Consider the following 19,335-nt stretch of genomic DNA (forward strand, 5'->3'; position numbering starts at 1 on the left):
TTGATTGTTTGCGATATCAGAATCTTGCATCCACTCTTGTAAGAGTTTGACATCGTGTCTTAGACCTAAAAAAGTTCTCCAAAAACAATGTACCCTATAGAAGATTTGTTTTTTAATTTTTTTTTTTTTTTTTTACTACAAGCGATATTTTACAGTACACTAAGGGAAAGGGGAATGATCGAAACCCGAAGTGCGGGTTTGAGAGAAATGTCCTAACCACTGGGGCAATCCAACACTTGCAAAACAAATGATAGCCCCCTCAGGAAGATTTGGTTGTTTGCAATGTTAGAATCTTCCAAGCCAAAGAAGTGAAACCTTGTGATTTAGCATGGATCATCATGTTCAGTGCACTCAATATCTGACATTCATCTATTTCACTGGTTGATGTTAGATTCCACTTTCCCAATTCATTATTAGGTTATTAAAATCACTGTTATTGTCCTCTTATGGAACAAAATCATGATGCCACCCATAATGTACAAGATCTTCTCTTATATATGGAGACAGCTTAAAGCCTAAAAGACTACTGATTTTGTTTAGTACAGAGAATTAGAGACAATTCCCCAAAAAAATAAAATTAATTAAGGCACAAACTTTCATGAAGGGATACAATGTAACCTATCAATCTGTACAAGTGGGACTAATATGCCCGTAAAATAGGGAAAGGGGAGATGGAATATTGCTTGCTCCCCATAGAGATGCAAATTTCCAATTGGTGCCCAAAAACACAAGTTGCAGAGAAAAAGCTGAAAAAGGAAAATAATTTCCACATGCCGCTTTTATCCCATGCACATCCCTGTCTATTTTTGGCATGTGGACCGAATAAATTAATGAGAAAGAAGAAATAAACAAGAATGTACAGAACGAGAAAAGAGATTTGCGGAAATTATTTTCTGAATAAAACATATAAACAAGAGAATCATTCAAAGTTGTCCATTTGCTGGGAGGCTTGATATTAGCAGTAGCAGTTGATGGGCAGAAGAGTAGTGTTCCTTCGCCCGTTCAAAGTGAGCCAGAAGGGTCCCAATACAGACACAAATCATAGCATTTCAACCCCACAAAACGCACAAACCATTTCAACTTCACGTGCCACATGGACCCATCACTTTCCTCCCTCCCAATCTCAAATGAACACCACCACGGCCAGAAGGCAGGCTTCGGTCTCCGTCATCTGATATGCAACTAGATATGGCGACGTTAACATTACGATAACAATATGGATTCAACGACACAAACCCTGAATCTGTACCGGAATACATACCTGTCATCCGATGCATCCAGGTAGAAGCAATAATTTTTACTGTAAAATGCAAGAAAATCATTAACATTAAATCAAAAAAGTTTAGAGAATGGAAAAAGGTGGGATTGTGGTTGCTACTGTTAAAAAAAGTGCAAAGATTTGCGAAATCTTACTTTCTCTGTGACTTTTTCTCCCTTCAACTTGGCATATGTGTTGTGTGTGATGACGACTTCTCTCCTATAAACAAAGGACCCCAAAAAGAAGAACTAAAAAAGAAAAACCTAAAACTCCTCTCTTATATAGAAAGACCCCAAAAAGAACTAAAAAAAAAATCCTAAAACTCTTCCACTCAAAGTAGGCAGTCTTCATACGGATTCTAACAACTGATGAAGACGCCAGGTTGACTCAGCCACTGCCACCCAAACCCTTTTTTCCCTTTAAATTCCCTCCTCAACCAGTTGTTTCCTTGGCATTTGTACACCTCTCCTTTGCCTTTTACTCTTTTCTCACTAAGAAACAACTCAAACATTAAACTCCTTTCACCTTCACCTTCCTCCAGCGTTTCTAACTGGAAAAAAAAAAAATGAGGTACCCACCAGTTTACTTCCTCAAACAAATGAACGTGTTTATCATCGAATGCATCATGGTCTTGTTCATGAGCTGTGTAACCATTAGAACTAACCTTTGTTCTCCAAACACCCCTTCGTTGAAAACACTTCCTCTAGACGGGCATTTCAACTTCCATGAAGTTCACCATGCAGCCAGAGATTTTGGCAACAGATATCAGTTCCTTCCTGTGGCAGTGCTGCATCCAAAGACGGTTTCAGACATAGCCACTATTGTTAAGCATGTTTGGGACTTGGGTCCTCGTTCGGAGCTCACAGTTGCAGCTAGAGGCCATGGTCACTCACTCCAGGGCCAGTCACAAGCCCACCAAGGAGTTGTTATCAATATGGAATCACTCAAGGTTCCACAAATCCAGATTCACACCGGAAGTTCTCCATACGTGGATGCCTCTGGAGGTGAATTGTGGATAAATATCCTGCGTGAAAGCTTGAAATATGGGTTAGCGCCAAAATCATGGACAGACTACTTGCATCTAACTATCGGTGGTACTCTGTCTAATGCTGGGATAAGCGGGCAGGCATTCCGGCATGGCCCGCAGATCAGCAATGTCCACCAGCTGGAAGTTGTTACAGGTTTGTTTAAACTAAACCCGCGCGGGGGAGGGAAGCTTCCATGGTGATGGTGACATATCAACATGGAAGACAAGACCAACGTCAAAGGTCTGACTTGCTCATGAAGCATGTCATTACTTTGACCCTGGTCTCATGAAAGATACCCTGGCTACAACTTTAAAAGAATATCTACGAAATTTGTTTATTAAGCACATAACATCAATTCTTACTAACAGATGAACTAAAAATGAGTGCAGGAAAAGGGGAGGTTGTAAATTGTTCAGAGGAGCAGAACGAAGACCTATTTCATAGTGTTCTTGGGGGGCTCGGTCAGTTTGGCATCATAACCCGGGCAAGAATATCGCTGGAAGCAGCACCTGCAAGGGTAAAAACTATATATCATTGAGGTTAATGTGTCACAAGTTAAGCTTCCAGTTGGAGTACAAAGTGCCAGTTGTTAACCAAAATCTACATTTTGTGTACAGGTAAAATGGATTAGAGTCCTGTATTCAGATTTCACAGCATTTACTCAAGATCAGGAGCATCTAATGTCTGCAGAAAATACATTTGACTACATTGAAGGATTCGTGATAATAAACAGGACCGGTCTGCTAAACAACTGGCGGTCATCCTTCAATTCAAAGGACCCAGTTCAGGCCAGCCAGTTTAAGTCAGATGGAAAAACTCTCTTCTGCCTAGAATTGGCCAAATATTTCAACCTGGACAAGACCAAAATAATAGATGAGGTGAGTCATGCGATGGCCCACCAGCAGCCTGTTAATTTTGAAATTCTGAATGATTTGGTCGAATTCAGTTGTAATTTGACTGTATAACTAACATCGCAATCATATATCTCTTTCTGGCATGCAGGAGATTGAGAACTCATTGTCTCAATTAAGCTATATCCGTTCAACGCTATTCTTGTCAGAAGTTGCATACATAGATTTCTTGGACAGGGTACATGTGTCCGAGATCAAATTACGCTCAAAGGATTTGTGGGACGTTCCGCACCCATGGCTCAATCTTCTTATACCAAAAGGAAAAATTCACACTTTTGCTAAAGAAGTTTTTGGCAATATCCTTACAGAAACAAGCAACGGCCCTGTCCTCATATACCCAGCTAACAGATCAAAGTATGCAGCAGTTACATCAAATATGTCGTTATCACCAAAATTCCCTACAGCTTGTCTTAACGATTAATTTCTTAAATCTATTTTCAGGTGGGACAACAGAACTTCCGTAGTTATACCGGAGGAAGATATTTTCTACTTAGTGGCATTCCTAACCTCGGCAGTGCCCTCGTCAACTGTAACTGATGGATTAGAACACATCTTAACTCAAAACCAAAGAATTTTAGAATTCTGCGAAACAGCCCAGCTTGGGGTCAAGCAATATCTACCCCATTACGCTACACAGGAAGAATGGAAGGCCCACTTCGGCCCACGCTGGGAAGACTTTGTGCAGAGAAAATCTGCTTACGACCCTTTGGCAATACTTGCTCCTGGACAAAGAATATTTCAAAAGGCAATACCCTTCTCATGACAGCTGCTACGTGTTACTGTTAATATATAAGAGAAGAGGCCCTAAAGGCATGCGGGAAAGTTCCTTAACCAAAAAGGTTCTGAGCTACTTTTATATTCACGAGCCTTATATGTGTTGCAGGGAGACTGCAAGTGTTTTAAGACAACGGTTAAAATACTTTTATACCAACTATAAGTCATAGTTGTAAAGGGACTGGAGAAACGCCAGCTCCGTAGAGGATGTAAATAATAATTCTAAATATGGCTGAATAATTTAGATCATGAATCCAGTTGCATAAACAAAATCTAATATCATATCTCTGATGTCTTATCAATAATTTATATTTCCTCCAATGAAAAGAAATAAAATCCTCAGAACAAAGCAGGGGTAACTTGTACAACACCAGCAAAGATCAGGACAAAGAAAAAAAAACATAGAGATATATAAGGAGATAGGGAACCCAAAAGAAAAATTAACCTGTAGTTACAATCTTCACCTTCTTTCCTCTGTCACCTTGCAATATATATTATTACCATATCTTGCTACCATACATCCACTAATCTAGCACAGCACTAATTTGTACCAAATTGGGAAAGAGCTGGCAACTGCAACTTGTGGGAAGGGGCTTAGACCTACAAAGTATTCATTTAGCTTATAAAATGATCATGTACAACATAAAATGACATTAAAGCAATTCCTTTGGCTATGTTCCATTTGATAACTATTAAACATAGTTACAGAATAATTCCTTTCCAGAACAGATTCCAACTTTTACATCAGCAATCGTAGGAACTTAGAAATTCAACATCATATTCATGTCTCTGTGTGTGTGTAAAATATATATAAATATATTGCAAAATTGAACAGAAGATATGTTTCATTGTGAAGGGCATAAGCAAAAACATGATCTCTGAAAACAAGGACTTGGACAATATTGATATTATTTGCATAGTCATTCACTTCACTAAAATTCACAGGCAGGAAACATGACATACAGTTTGTGTGTGTGTGCGCGCGCGCAGTGTGTGTGTGTGTGTGCAGTGTGCGTGCGTGTGTGTGTGTAGCAAAAAAGAAACTGATAAAGGTTACTCTTAGACTAGTAATGAACCGCGATAAACCTGAAATATAACAGAATATCCTAATGACTGTATTGAAGTATTGGACACATTGAACAAATAAATTTAGTGGCATTCACCCGACTAATTTGAAACAAAGATGCTTAATCTTATCCTTTGTTTACTTTTACTGTTTTTGGTTTTCTTGTTCTTCTCTTAACTTAGAAGCTGCACACAGTGTAGCAGGCTGGCATAGATCTCAAACTAAAATAACTTTACAAGGGACATTTTTCTCTACAAAGGGAGGTTTCCAGTTTAATGGTCTGGCTAATCATATAATACAACAACAACAAAGCCTTATCCCACTAAGTGGGGTCGTCTGTATGAATCCTAGAACACCACTGCACTCAGTTTGGCTAACTAATCATATATTATTCATGATTTTTCATACCTGTTATTTCAACCATCCAATATCAAAGTTAATGAAATTCTACAATGTCATCCACCTTCATGCTCATTCAACATCGGCAGAAAGAATGATCTATAAAGAAAGTGAACTCAAAAAGGAGAAAACTTTTTCTGTTTAAGAGATTCTTCCATCTTGGTCTCAGAAAGTTAGAATAGGTATTCAGTTATCCAAACAATTCATGTACTTGTTTAATCACTGTTGACTGTACAACATAGTGATTGTAAAGTTCTTTGACACCAAGGCCACCTTCATAATTACAAATGCATTGGCTCAGAATGGTTTCCTCTGTTTCACAAAACACTCAAAACACCAGTGACTCTCAGAAGACTAAAATCACCACAACATAAAGCAAAGCTTCAGCTTTATTAATGTCGTTGGACGCTAAGGACCCTAGCTTGAGAATATTCACAAGACGGGGTCCAGACAAAATTTTCATGAGGTGATAGGGGTTGATATTTGGAAGATGAATTTAAGTACTTTTGACAACGTTAGTTTGTTAGCTAAAGAGAAGAATTCAGTTTAGCTAACACAGGTACTCTTTCCTCTAAAGGTACTCAAATATTTACAAAATCCACTGTTCAGTTGGTGCAAACCACAGAATATCAAGAACAATATGGCTAAGTACCTCACTTACCTTAAATATAATATGGATGTCTCACTTAAAATCATTGATAACTCTAATGTTGCTTCTCCAGTGACTACAGAAAAAGCTGTTGGAAAATCTGACACAACAAAAAGGTCCAAGTTATGTCAAAGGCACAAATTTCAAGGATTTCATCAGTGCCAGTTGACCAGATATACCAGCAAGTGTAGAAACAATTAGATATGAAAAGAATCTAACATATAAAAGAAACACTTACATATGCATTTCAGAGCCAAAAGTTTGTGGTCAAGGAGCAATAATTGCCCCATGAAGGGCACATAATAAGTCAATGGAATGTGAGTGGGTAGGTTGCCCAGTGCACCAAATAGTAGTTGTACTACACAAGGTTCTGTCCTGATTTCCATGATGGTTGGATTGGAGTTACCTTGACATAAGTCAACATACTTAACAGTACTGAGGGACAGTTCAGTATTGTTGAGCTTTAAAAAAAAAATTGTTTCTGCTGTGTTGTGGAATACACAACTACGTGTTTGGTAAAGTATTATAATAACGCTTTGAGAAAAACAAGGTGTTTGGTAAATTTTTTTGTAAAAGTGTCGTAACTGTATTCAGTAACCAAAAAGGACATGTTGGGAAATGCTAGTTATTTGTCTGTTTGCCGAAAAGAGCTAAGCTTTGACCGAAAAAGAACAAGTTATTGTGAACAAATTACTGTAATGTTAAATATGTTTCACAGATGCCTACAATACCATCAGCCAAATAATTGCTCCAACATAAACATCAGTAACATGAAATTATACAACACATTAGGTCCGAGTATCAAACCAATTCACAAGGACTCAAATAGCATAACAATATCAGTTCACAAATATGACTTGTGTGTACACTTTAACTACTCATGTTTGAGTTTACAAAATCACCACAAGCATTTGGGACCTCTAAAGTCTTTCTTTGCTGCTTCCGAATGATTAGAGATTTATGTTGCTGCTTCCGAATGAGAGGCTTACAAGCATTTGGGACCTCCAAAGTCTTTCTTACCACTTTTAGTGACAGAACTTTAATACGTTTGGAATGGATTATTTACACCACTGTACTGCAAGATTTCTTCTTCTATTATTTCCGTAGGTTAGTTCTTTAATAACCAAGTGTCGCTTTTTATATCTAGGATTGTTATGATCACTGACCTCCTTGAATGTAACAAATTGGGACGCTGCGATGATCTGTGGTTCACGATCCCCCCTTGCACATGTTCAGCTATCCGCATCCCCAAAGAAAAGGACTGAAAACACAATACTTGTACGCAGAGAAAATTCAATGAGTTCATGACCATATATATATTTACGATGCCTAGATAGAGAAACATGTCAAGAAAAACAAATCAACTAGTGACATTGTTAACCAATATATCATGATGTCAAGAACGAGACATGGCAACTCCAATGGTTGACACAAATGTTGAGTTGAGCTGTATTGGTTCGAACTCAAAGCTCTCCAAGAACAACCTCAAAAACACCAGCGCTGGCTATACACTATATATCGACATACAATCTAAAATTTGAATGATCACGATGCAACCGATTGAACAATAATAGCTCATCATCACACACAAGGAATAAAATTAATAAGAAATTAAGATGCCTAGGAGTGAATCTTTTTTTGCAAATTAGATCAATTTCAAGGCCTGGAGTTAGGAAAAAGCATTTAGAGCAGTGCAATTCAACAAACATAATCATACGTATATTCAATTGGTAACAAAGAAAACCAATGTCCTAATCAATAATTGGATACAACCCTAGTCCAAATCCACTGCACCCAAATTAAATTAAACAAACAATAAAATCACAAAAACTAAACTGAAATATGTGTGTATATATATATATATATAAAGAGAGAGAAAGAGAGAGAGAGAGAGAGAGAGAGAGAGAGAGAGAGAGAGAGGAAGTTACCTTGTTCCCAAGGACAACTTGAGTGAGAGAGCAACGGGAGGAGATGGGAGAGACGACCGACGGAACGAGAGCAAGGATAAACGCTGTCATTTTCTATAAATAATGGGGGTACTATAGGTATTCCGAATGATTCAGATCCTAAAAATGACTTGGCATCCTAAAGGGTAGGGGACGTAAATCACGGCAAGTGACCCGTGGTAATTGGGTGGAATTTTAAGTTACGTTTGCCTTTTTGTTTTGGCTTCGAGGCACCAAGTGGTAAAAATACGGGTGGCTTTCTCGTTGAAGGCTTTGCGAAGACATGTGTTATTTAACTGTGCCAAGTAGATTGAAATGTTTTTAGCTTTTTTGAATCCCACTAAAGATTAGTCTAATTCTTTTGGAGCGTGTAATACATCAGGTTTTAAAATAATAATAATAATAATGAAAATAAGAAAACGGCAAAATAAAGGGTAAAGTGAATAGTATCAGGATTAACTGTTTAGTGTAAAAATATGATTTTCCGTTAAAGTAAACAGTATCAGGAGCTTTTCATTAAAGTTCTTTTAGAAGAAAAAAAAAAGGTGGGAGATGTACCCCGCACTTTCTGTTTTTGGTCACAAGGATATGTAGTCCAGTATTTATCACTGCTTAGTTATATTTTCCGAGCTCAAACTATGTAATTTAATAAATCCTCCCCTTCTCTTTCTTCGAACTCATGAAATTTTTTTTGAATGTACGCGAAACGTAAGTCAGACTTAAACTGAATAGGAACAATGCCATTTGTATACCCAGCTAAATCTTTCATCATATGTGCCCCAAGCTGCCCATCAGCCCATGCATGATGACTGGATAAAAATGTTTATAGTTCTCCGGAATTTCTCTCTCTGAAAATTGCATCTGATGACAGAGAAAAAAAATAGAAGCTTCACACAGACATGAGAGTTTTGAACTCGAAATGTAGTGATGAAATATATAATTGTCGGAAAAATGGATGAAATTTAAAGGTCCAACTCATTGTACTCAACATTTTATAACTATGGCATGGTGGGTCTACAATTTAGAAAGAAAAATGCTAGGGAGTGTCACACACATAAAGTAAACTCATTAAACAAGCATTTAATAATTCATTGATCCACATGTCATATCATGTGGTTTATAAAATATTATTTAAATAAATGAGAGATCATCAGACACTCAAAAAAATAAATTTCTCCTCATTTATATTATAATACTTAGTGGACCAAGTTGTTTAAAAAAAAAAAAAAAAAATCTCTCCTTAGCACACCTCTAGCCCCAATACAATCAAATTAAAAGGGCCTACATCAAAGCAACTCAGGAGATAGTGTAACCCAAGAGAGAGTGTTGAATCATACACTGATTTGTCGAATGTCTTCAATCACAATCTCTGGCCTCCAAGCAAAAGAGCAATTCACGAGACTTAATCTTAAGATCTCTTTCAACTGAATGAGGATCGTCTTCGGATTCTTTTCGTGAGGATCTCAGAAATTCTCACATTGTGTTCGTTCATTATACATCGTGCGGTCATATTTTAAATATTTTTATTTAAAATTAAACACAAATAGTACCGGACGAAAACTGACTGCACAATGTACAATGAACATATACAATATAAGGATCCCCAAGATCCTCACAAAGGGAATTCGAAGAGAACCCTCATTCCTTTCAACTAAATGGAGACAATTATCACTTGACCAAATGCAATATGGTGCTCTAGGCAGTTTTCAAAATTGATTTCTTCTCTTATAAAAAAAATAATAATAGTATTTAGTTACAGTATAATATAGTATTTCGTCAAAAGGTTGTGTAACTAATTAATGTGCAAATGAAATTGCTTGCAGCAATATAATATCATAAGTTAAAAAAGCCGACAAATGGAATTGAAATAATGCGTAATTGATTCTATTTTCTTTTCAAACAGTTAATTGAGGAATTTTTTTTTTTCCAGTGTGCCACAAACACATCCGATTGCATTATAATTGGTTGAAAATTTGAAAATAAAAATTCAACCAATTATATTGGTGTACCAAGTCTCGTTTCCGACACATTGAATAATCTCTCCTAATTGATATATGCATTCGCTGAATTTGGCATGTAGAATTTATTTTCTGATTACCTTAATTAACCAAAAAATCAGGAATTAATTATGATTGAGTTTTTTAAATTGTGCAGTAAACGGCAAGGCAAGCCATCGCTCTTCCATAATCCATATATAGATGAAGGTAAGAATAGTGTTAGATCTCACAAAAAGGAGAAGCCATTTTCTGTTCTCCAAACGGCAAAAACTTGTTGGAAGCCATTAAAGGTACGTACTGTTCAATTACTGTATCGATCATCTTCTGTTTATTCATGGCTGTTTCATACGTTTCATTTTCCACCTCTAATTTTGAATATGCCTTTAAATTGGTTTTTTCCTATGTGGGAATAAAACGCTTTAATTTGTTACTGCTATAGCAGAAGCCATTTTTATTGTGAACTGGTAGATTGATTACTTCAGAAAGTATATGTGAAATATTGTTGTATGAGACTTCTACGCATGTATTTTGTACAATTACATTTTTTCTTGTAATTACTTTCCTCCTCTTCTTTTCATGTTTGGATCGGCTAATTTTCATTGAGTTTGTTTCTAGGGCTGGAGTGGAAGTGTTTTTAAAATGACTAAAAACATTTGTAGAGAAAATATTTTGTGTTCCAAAAGCACTTGGCAATCCTTTCTGCTATAAGCACAATATAAATGCTTCTTACTAAGCACTTCAAGTGGATTACAAGGATTCACTTCCATTTTTACTAAAAATTAGCTCCAAAAACTTTTTCATCAAAAACGATTTCAGCCATTTTAAAAGCATTTACAAACGAGCCTTTAAATAATTTTTTTCTTTGTAAATACCTACGTTTTTGTTAATTAATATCCCGTTTGGTTATCAATTTGTTCTCTGTATGTGTTCCCCATACCATTTGTAGTACTGGGTTTATTTTTTATTTTATTTTATTTTTATTAATTATTAATAGGAAATTATTCATTCATATCACGACATATATATATATATATATATATATATATATATATATATATTCTGCTAATTTACTTTCGTCAATTTCAAAACATTGAGAAATTTTATTGTGTTTTGGGTTCGTGATATTGCGTGTAAATTGATTAAAAATTGGAGTTCCCTGTGTGCGACTGGAATGGTAATTAGGGTTTCTTCTTCTTATTTTTTTATTTTTTTATTTTTTTTCTCCTTTCACATTTGTAAGTAAACCCTTTAAATAAAATGAAAAATATGCATAAATAGACACTAAATTGTTGTTCATATAAGGATTTTATCTATTGGGTGCTTTCGCAATTTTATTTTTGGTTAAACTTTGTAACTGCTTTTATTTGTGCCTATTTTCTAAGAAAAAAATATTGAGTACTAGTCAAACAAAAGCTTACTAATGAAAAATATGCAACTCTTTGGACAAATTTCAAATTCTATTCAAAAGAATGTAAGTTTCTTTTTTCTTGGAGCAGTAGAGGAAAATGGGTCGCGGGAGGCTGAATATGGAACTCATAACGAACGAAAGAGCTCGAAAAACAACGTTTCAGAAGAGAACAAAGGGAATTCTGAAGAAGGCCGGCGAGATTTCCACTCTTTGTGACCTAGATGTGTGCATGATCATCTATGGCCCGAAACAATCTGGTCGTAGTCCCGAACTCCACACGTGGCCAAGAAACCCGAGTGAGGTCAATCGCATAATCAACAAGTACAAGGCAAGCACCACGTGCAAACCAGCCAAGAAAACCTTCAATTTGTCCGACCTGTTGATGGATCGAAAGACAAAGGTGCATGTCGATACCTACAGAGCGCGCAAGGAGATGTACGAGGCCAAGTACCCAACATGGGATGAACGTATTGAAAATTTCTCCGAAAATGAACTGGAGCTGCTTCTGAATGCATTGGATGCTAAGCTCGAGGCTGGCAAGAGAACATTGCTTCATAAGAGGAACCGGCCGGCTGAACACCAGTATATTTGTTCATCAACCCAAAAGCAGCCTTGTAATTATTACAAACCGGATCAAAATAATAACAATGTGGAGGACAAAAATCCCATGACGAGCTGCTCTTGGAATCGTAGTAATATGGATATGGTGGAGACCCTCCAGCCCTTTCCAGTCTCATCATTTGACCATCATCATCAGCAGCAGCACCCTTCCGATCAAATGCTTCGATTCGATAATTCAAATGAGTATACGAATAGCGTTTTGGCTCCTAACAATAATCTGGGTCCGCTGGCGATGTGGATGCTGATGGAGAGCAAATACAACCATAGTAGTCTCCAGTTAACCGGAGGGGCTTCCGGCTGTAATTCTCAATTGCCATTTGAAGGGCGGCATCACAGTAACTTCGATAACCCGATGATGATTCAGTCGACGGTGGAGAATATGAATATGAATATGAATATGATGAGGCAGGAGTACTATTCAGCTCGACTCATGCAGCAGCCAGCTGTGCCCTACTTGCAGTATCCAGTGCTGCCGGCTAGCGTTTCATCATCGCATCAAGTTCATCAAGTGCAGGCTTCTCATCAGGTAGTGAGAGACGATGATCAGTACGAAGATATCAGCCAGTATCTAGTCATGAATAACAAGATGGCTTAACTTAATTATATCTTGTTGGGAGTTTAAAATAATTAGTTAGTTAATTAGTGATGCTTTGAATTCTATATAACTGATTTAATTCTATATATTTTAGGTTTAATTTAGGCTCGTATTGGGATTTTACAGTGGACTTTGATAATTTACACGCCGTGATCACCTGCATGCATCCCAGAATTTTAGGATCCAAGGTAGTAGTTGTTTTCTGGTTCTTCTCTGGTTGAGTATCGATCGATCTGTATTAAGTTTTTGCAGTTAATTAGATGAATTTAGGTGCGTGCTACAAAGATAAACTTATTGCTGGAAATATGAGTTAGCTACTGTAGAGCTCTTGTATTTGATGTTATTTCTTATAAAAAAAACAAGTAACAAAATACAAATGACATCCGAATTCATACTGCAAGTTCATATAGCTGATAAAAAACCACAAATCCAAAATTTTGAAATTTAAATCAAACAATTTGCAACGGAGTTCAGTATCTATGTGGTGCAAGTACTTAATAATTTCTATTTACAAGTCTCTGCTAACAGCGTCAAGGCCTGCAATGCAATCTATACCATTTCAAGGGATCACTTAGCTTCTCTGTGTGCTTACGTGCAATATCTAAGCTTAAATATTCCAAACTTTGCAAGGGGCATTTGTGTTCACCAACCGACGTAGCACGAAGCTTAGGATTATAAGCGTAAATCTTTGAAGAACTAAAAGTTTGGAATCTACTTGTTTTTAAAAGAAATGTCAAAGGTTGTATTTTATTAAAAATTTTAATTGATGATTAATATGGAAACAACCATTGGCTTAAATAATCTGATTACAACTCTATGGGACACTCAAAGTTCTTAGGTAATTAAAACGATGGTAAATAACATTAATTGAATGACAAATAAAAAGTACTATTTTTAGTGCAGAACTTAATAATGCTGTTTTGGAAGCATAAACGACTTTAGATAATTGAAATCAATCATATATCACATCAAAGCTGTAAATTTGAAATGAGATGTCGTTATCTTTTCCAAAAGTATCATAGACCTAAATCAGAGCTTAGATGACAAATGTGCAAATTCCCATTATGTTTTTTTGTCTTACGTCAATCTATTTTTTTTTCAATCCAGTCGATCATTTGTTATACGTCAGAAAGAATCACAAGGAATATATTACAAGTGTCATGTGACACGTAACGAGTGAATTTGTTCTTATGCTTAACAGCAAAGGAGCACAATTAGTCGAAAGATAAACAGAGTAGGTTGCTCTCTTTGGGAGGTGTGACAAAATCTGACCAACAGCAACAGCCAACAGCCTCCATTTCTCGACAACGTGAACGCCTAAGCTGCTGTCGCGTAGAAGGCAATCACGAGCTCTGCACACTTGTTCTTCTTCCAGACAAAACGTAACCATTAGAGCAGAAGAGTAGAGAGAGGAGGCCAAGCAATTTCATTTCCAGCCACTTTCCCATTTCACACTCCAAAACCCACATCACCAAACAAATTTTCGACCTCAAAGTTCCTCTTTTGAAATCCGCTGACGACAACCCTTTTGCGTTCGTCGGCAAAAGGTGTCAAATCTGACAGCTTTTTTTGCTACACATTTTGATTTGCAGGCTTGCAGCGTATGAATTAGAAGAAGACAATGTTAAGTCCGTCGGTCAATATAACCGCGTTGGCAAACGCAAAGTAGAGTTTGTCACTTCTTCTTTTTTCTTCCCTTCAAAGTTTTACATTTGCTTTGTTTGTGTTGACTGGTTTTGGTGGGTGGATAGGCGAACCTTCTGGCTGAGAGTTTTAAATGTTTTTGCTTTGCGTGTTTGAATTGCAAATCTTGTGTGGGGGTGATCTAAAACCCAATGATATAAAACCCTCTTGGGTATTTGTTGAAATTTTGTAGAATCTGAAGTGTCTTAGGGGAAAAAGGTTTCTGGAAGTTTGACAAAGGGGTTGTTTAGATTTTGGTGAAAACCCCACCAAGAAAATCTAAAGTTTTTTCCGAATCGATTTTGTTGTGGTGATTTGTTGATCTGAGCTGTGCAGTTGAGGGTGGTGTGAATCTATGATACAAAATCAGATGTGAGTTGTTTCAAACTTTGTATGTTTGTTTGAATTTAGGAATTAGGAAGTTAGGTTTTGCAGCTTCAAGGAGCGAAGAGATCTTCTTGCGATTGATCGTTGCCAGTTTGATCGTGATTTCGCTTCTCAGTGAGTATAATATTGGAAACATTTGTAGTGTCTGTGAGCATTTGTTGTTGTAATTGGCTGTGCATATCTTAAGTTGCTTGGAGACGAGTTTAATTGGACGAAGAAAAAGAAGAAGAAAATGGTTGGGAGTACTGATGGAGTGACCGATAAGGTCTACTCAAATGGGTTGCTTCACCAATCAAGTGATTCTGTTGAGCAGAAGCTTGATGATCTTCGGCGTTTAATGGGCAAAGCAGAAGGTGATCCACTTAGGATAGTTGGTGTAGGTGCAGGTGCTTGGGGAAGTGTCTTTGTTGCTATGTTGCAAGATAGTTATGGTCATTTAAGAGATAAGGTCCTAATAAGAATATGGAGAAGACCAGGAAGATCGGTTGATAGAGCAACAGCAGAACATTTATTTGAAGTGATCAATTCAAGGGAGGATGTGCTGAGGAGACTGATTAGGCGGTGTGCGTATTTAAAATATGTTGAGGCAAGATTAGGTGATCGGACGCTTTTTGCAGATGAGTTACTGAAAGATGGGTTTTGTGTGAATATGATTGATACCCCTCTTTGCCCTATGAAGGTTGTCACAAATTTGCAGGAGGCTGTTTGGGATGCTGATATTGTGGTGAATGGGCTGCCATCAACAGAAACTCATGTGGTCTTTGAAGAAATTAGTAGGTACTGGAAAGAGAGAGTAACAATGCCAGTCATTATCTCTCTTTCAAAAGGTGTTGAGGCTGAATTGGAGCCTGAACCACGCATAATTACGCCCACTCAAATTATCAATCGAGCAAGTAAGACTGATTCCATACTTTTCATGGATTGTTAACAATGTTTTTAGGGTCAATGCACTGGTAGCTAAGGTTCTGATACCTATTTTTCTCCTTGAGTATTTCTTCTTGGTTGTTTTCTGCTATCTGTTTCATCATTTCGGGTGCTCTTTGATGCTGAGTTATTTACTTAGTGTGTTTTATAATTGTTTGATAATCCCTCCATTGAGTTGACGGCCTTGAGATTCTTAGTGCGGTTTTCTTTCTGATTATAAAAGTAATCTTTAGTTATTTATTTATTTATTTTATGCTATTAGAGTGGTTCATACTTCATAACATGGTTGTATGGTTATGATAGATATTCAGTCAATTATTGCCTCGTACGTTTTTTACCCTGGCTATTCTGTTCTCTTAATATGTACTCTTTTTTTTTCAGCTGGTGTTCCCAATGAGAACATTCTCTACCTTGGAGGACCCAATATTGCCTCTGAGATTTACAACAACGAATATGCCAATGCTCGGATATGCGGAGCTGACAAGTGGAGAAAGCCCTTGGCTAAGTTTTTAAGGCAACCCCACTTTATAGTATGGGACAATGGGGACCTTGTTACTCATGAAGTTATGGGTGGCTTAAAGAACGTCTATGCCATTGGAGCTGGTAAGATTCTGTTCATTACATCTCCTATTTGATAAACGTTAAGAGAGTCAGACCTTTTCTTGAATTTAACCCTAAATGGTCGGACTGCACTGCAAATTAACACATACTAGAGTGACTAAAGAGTCTTAGGTGGTGTAGCTTCATGAACTTAATAAAATAAATGAGTGAGTGTGAGAGAGAGAGAGAGATGACTTGTGAGCAAAGAATTGCAAGATTATGCCAAATCATATTTTCCTTTGGTTTTTGGCAAAGCTGAAATATGAGTAGGCTTTGATAATTAACCAAAAGATGCTGCATTTGTGTGGATAATTGTTTCATTCCACAAAATGATACGCATGCAAAGCATATATATTGTTGGGATTTTGAATTATCTACTTCGTCGACCGAAGTAGATAACTGAGGCATGCTTAAGACTCCAAAATTTCATTGAGGGCCTCACCTCAACTTGGAAACATGGTTTATGACGATTCAATGTCTATAGACCTAAGTATGCATGTTAGATAAGGAATTGCTAATGGACCTCAAATATCATTCTCATTTCCATAATGTTTTGGAAAGCTATTTGGCCATACTCTTAAATTTATACAGTTTTGCTACAAGCCTACAACAAACCTTACATTCTCTTAAACTTGAGCATTATTATTTTAGGATCTCTCCCATATTCCATTCGAAGGATACTGGCCACTCAAACATAATTCTATTTAGTTAACTGTTCTGGTTACTGTCTGGCAACAGAAGTTCCCTATATGTGTGTGGGCACATGTGTGCGTCACAATTGAAGTTGTCTAAAGAAAGATTCATGTGTTGCAATCCTGTCTTTGGGCGACTGACTGAATTTTCTTGCAAAACATCCATTGCCGCATTTGGATTTCCATGTCAATTACCTTTATTAGATCTCGTGTCAATTGGAGGTTGATATATATGATTTTTGCCTTATATTGGCCTGATATATATGTTATCTTGGAATTTGCTTTGTTGTACAAGTGCTATCCTTAAACATTGTAGCAATTATAATCGATCGATTTAAGCTCATTTCTAAGAGTATGTATTTGAAGGCTAAAATACTTTCAACTTTGAATCATGACCCAACAGGAATGGTAGCAGCGTTAACCAATGAGAGCGCCACAAGCAAATCAGTATACTTCGCACATTGTACATCAGAGATGATTTTTATCACTCATCTGTTGGCAGAAGAACCAGAGAAGCTGGCAGGGCCTTTGTTGGCTGACACGTATGTTACCCTGTTGAAAGGTCGTAATGCATGGTATGGACAAAAGCTGGCGAAAGGGGAGTTAAACCTTGAAATGGGTGATAGCATAAAGGGCAAGGGTATGATTCAGGTACAGATCTCAATCGACTTCATATCCATGAAGTAACAAGCAAAGCTTTGCCTTGCATCATTATTATTGTTTAATGAAATCTGGGCTTTGACCTTATGACATAGATTTGACTAATAAGTTCAGTGGGAAACCTTCCAGATCTTTGCAATGATTAAAAAGACAAGTGCTTGCGATCACGAATCATAAAATTTATAATCGCATTCCAAAGAGTTATTAACAATATTCTGGTGGCTGCTTGGAGCTTTCTTGTCTGAACATACTGGACCTTGCTGATTCTGTACTTTAATGCCACATACAGTTGTAGAAAGAAGGATCATATCGAATATATGATTCTATGATGCTTGAATCTCATATTTTGGTTGTAAATATACCAAGTCCTCTACTAATATGCTTTAAAAATAGGCTTTTTAGCCAAAATGGTCCCTGAGATTTACATACCACATCACTTTGGTCCCTGAGATTTGAAATCAATAGAAGTGGTCCTAAGATTGTCCACCATCAATCATTTTGGTCTTTCCGTGCAAAATTATGTTAAATAAGGATCCAAATGACAAATATACCCTCAATTTAATAAATAATGAGTCAAAATGATTTGACAAAAATTAAGGGTATTTTGGTCATTATATTCTTATTTAATGGAGATTTTTCAAGGAATGACCAAAATGATTGATGGTGGACAAACTCAGGGACCAATTATATTTATTTAAAATCTCGGGGACCAAAATGAGGAGTTATGCAAATCGCAGGACCATTTTGGCTAAAAAGCCTTAAAAATATTTTGTTTCGAGTTATCTGTGTCATAATTACCTCTTATATTCTACTTCATTATGGTGGAAAAGTATAGCACATGCAGTTTCACTTTGGTGTTTGATTTCACTGGCTGTTTAAAGTTTAAATTGGATTCATTACAGCTAGTTCTGCGCGAGTGATGCATGCATGTACTACTCTTAGAGTAAGGATCTGTATGTTTGTTCTGTCATGTGACTGCTTTCTGTTGCTGTAAAAAATATGTGTGGATTATCTTGTCTCAATAAAATGAGATTGGTTCCTTGAAAGAGTGCAAAAGACGGCGCTTTCATTTATTGGAACTCTGTAATGATGAGACCGTTTGTATCTTGCAGGGGGTCTCTGCTGTGAAAGCATTTTTTGAGCTGCTAAGTCAGCCCTCTTTAAGTATCCTGCATCCCGATGAGAAGAAGCCCGTTGCTCCCGTTGAGCTTTGCCCTATCTTGAAGATGCTATATAGAATACTCATAACTAGGTATTACTTCTCTGTTTTTTTCCAAATGAAACTAAGCCAATATCATTTTGATCAAGCTAGTTCAAATTAATGTGAATCATACTAGAAGTGAATTTGATGTCATCTCGTTATGTGAATCTTTAGGGAGTTTCCGTCGCAGGCTATTCTTCAAGCGTTGCGGGACGAGACCATGAACGATCCTCGGGACCGTATTGCAATCGCACAAACCCATGCATTTTACAGGCCATCCCTTCTTGGTCAGCGGCATTGATGTGGAACCTCTCTCTTTTGCATGTAATTTTATCAGTTCTAAACTATGTCGTAAGAAGCACTGTTGTCGTAGTTTCGTATAGCATTCTGCCGGGGGATAATGTATCGGGAGAACGCTTGGTTATCGGATTGTTTTTCCGATGGTGAATTTTTTGGTTGAGAACCCGGAATTGCACTTGTTTAAAATTCTGGCAGTTTTCTATCGAAGATTTTTTTTTTCTTTTTTGGAGAACTAG

At 37.0% G+C, this 19,335-nt stretch overlaps 3 protein-coding genes across 3 annotated transcripts; all 3 read left to right on the forward strand.

Moving 5' to 3' along the window:
- The first annotated feature begins 1,361 nt into the window (after positions 1–1,361).
- On the forward strand, positions 1,362–4,418 carry LOC137746512 (cytokinin dehydrogenase 6-like). Its single transcript, XM_068486536.1, has 5 exons — positions 1,362–2,439; positions 2,676–2,803; positions 2,904–3,164; positions 3,289–3,551; positions 3,639–4,418. Exons 1-5 carry the CDS (start codon positions 1,824–1,826, stop codon positions 3,958–3,960), a joined length of 1,590 nt encoding a protein of 529 aa, XP_068342637.1. The 5' UTR covers positions 1,362–1,823; the 3' UTR covers positions 3,961–4,418.
- A 7,115-nt stretch (positions 4,419–11,533) lies between these two features.
- Positions 11,534–12,652, forward strand: LOC137748078 (agamous-like MADS-box protein AGL3). Its single transcript, XM_068488172.1, has one exon. The coding sequence runs from the start codon at positions 11,534–11,536 to the stop codon at positions 12,650–12,652; it is 1,119 nt and encodes a 372-aa protein (XP_068344273.1).
- Positions 12,653–13,855: 1,203 nt separating this feature from the next.
- On the forward strand, positions 13,856–19,299 carry LOC137747305 (probable glycerol-3-phosphate dehydrogenase [NAD(+)] 1, cytosolic). Its single transcript, XM_068487396.1, has 5 exons — positions 13,856–15,615; positions 16,028–16,249; positions 17,342–17,589; positions 18,711–18,850; positions 18,974–19,299. The coding sequence occupies exons 1-5, from the start codon at positions 14,955–14,957 to the stop codon at positions 19,098–19,100; spliced, it is 1,398 nt and encodes a 465-aa protein (XP_068343497.1). The 5' UTR covers positions 13,856–14,954; the 3' UTR covers positions 19,101–19,299.
- Positions 19,300–19,335: the final 36 nt, after the last annotated feature.

This window comes from Pyrus communis, chromosome 10, assembly GCF_963583255.1.
Source record: "Pyrus communis chromosome 10, drPyrComm1.1, whole genome shotgun sequence".
Taxonomy (NCBI): Eukaryota; Viridiplantae; Streptophyta; class Magnoliopsida; order Rosales; family Rosaceae; genus Pyrus; species Pyrus communis.

Bases quoted from the DNA above. Each gene is read 5' to 3' on its own strand.
- LOC137746512 (XM_068486536.1), top strand. From the start codon at position 1,824: ATGAGGTACCCACCAGTTTACTTCCTCAAACAAATGAACGTGTTTATC. The intron at 2,804-2,903 runs GTAAAAACTATA...TTTTGTGTACAG, and splicing joins TGGAAGCAGCACCTGCAAGG to GTAAAATGGATTAGAGTCCT. The intron at 3,165-3,288 runs GTGAGTCATGCG...TCTGGCATGCAG, and splicing joins AGACCAAAATAATAGATGAG to GAGATTGAGAACTCATTGTC.
- LOC137747305 (XM_068487396.1), top strand. From the start codon at position 14,955: ATGGTTGGGAGTACTGATGGAGTGACCGATAAGGTCTACTCAAATGGG. The intron at 16,250-17,341 runs GTAAGATTCTGT...ATGACCCAACAG, and splicing joins CGTCTATGCCATTGGAGCTG to GAATGGTAGCAGCGTTAACC. The intron at 18,851-18,973 runs GTATTACTTCTC...GTGAATCTTTAG, and splicing joins TATAGAATACTCATAACTAG to GGAGTTTCCGTCGCAGGCTA.
- LOC137748078 (XM_068488172.1), top strand. From the start codon at position 11,534: ATGGGTCGCGGGAGGCTGAATATGGAACTCATAACGAACGAAAGAGCT.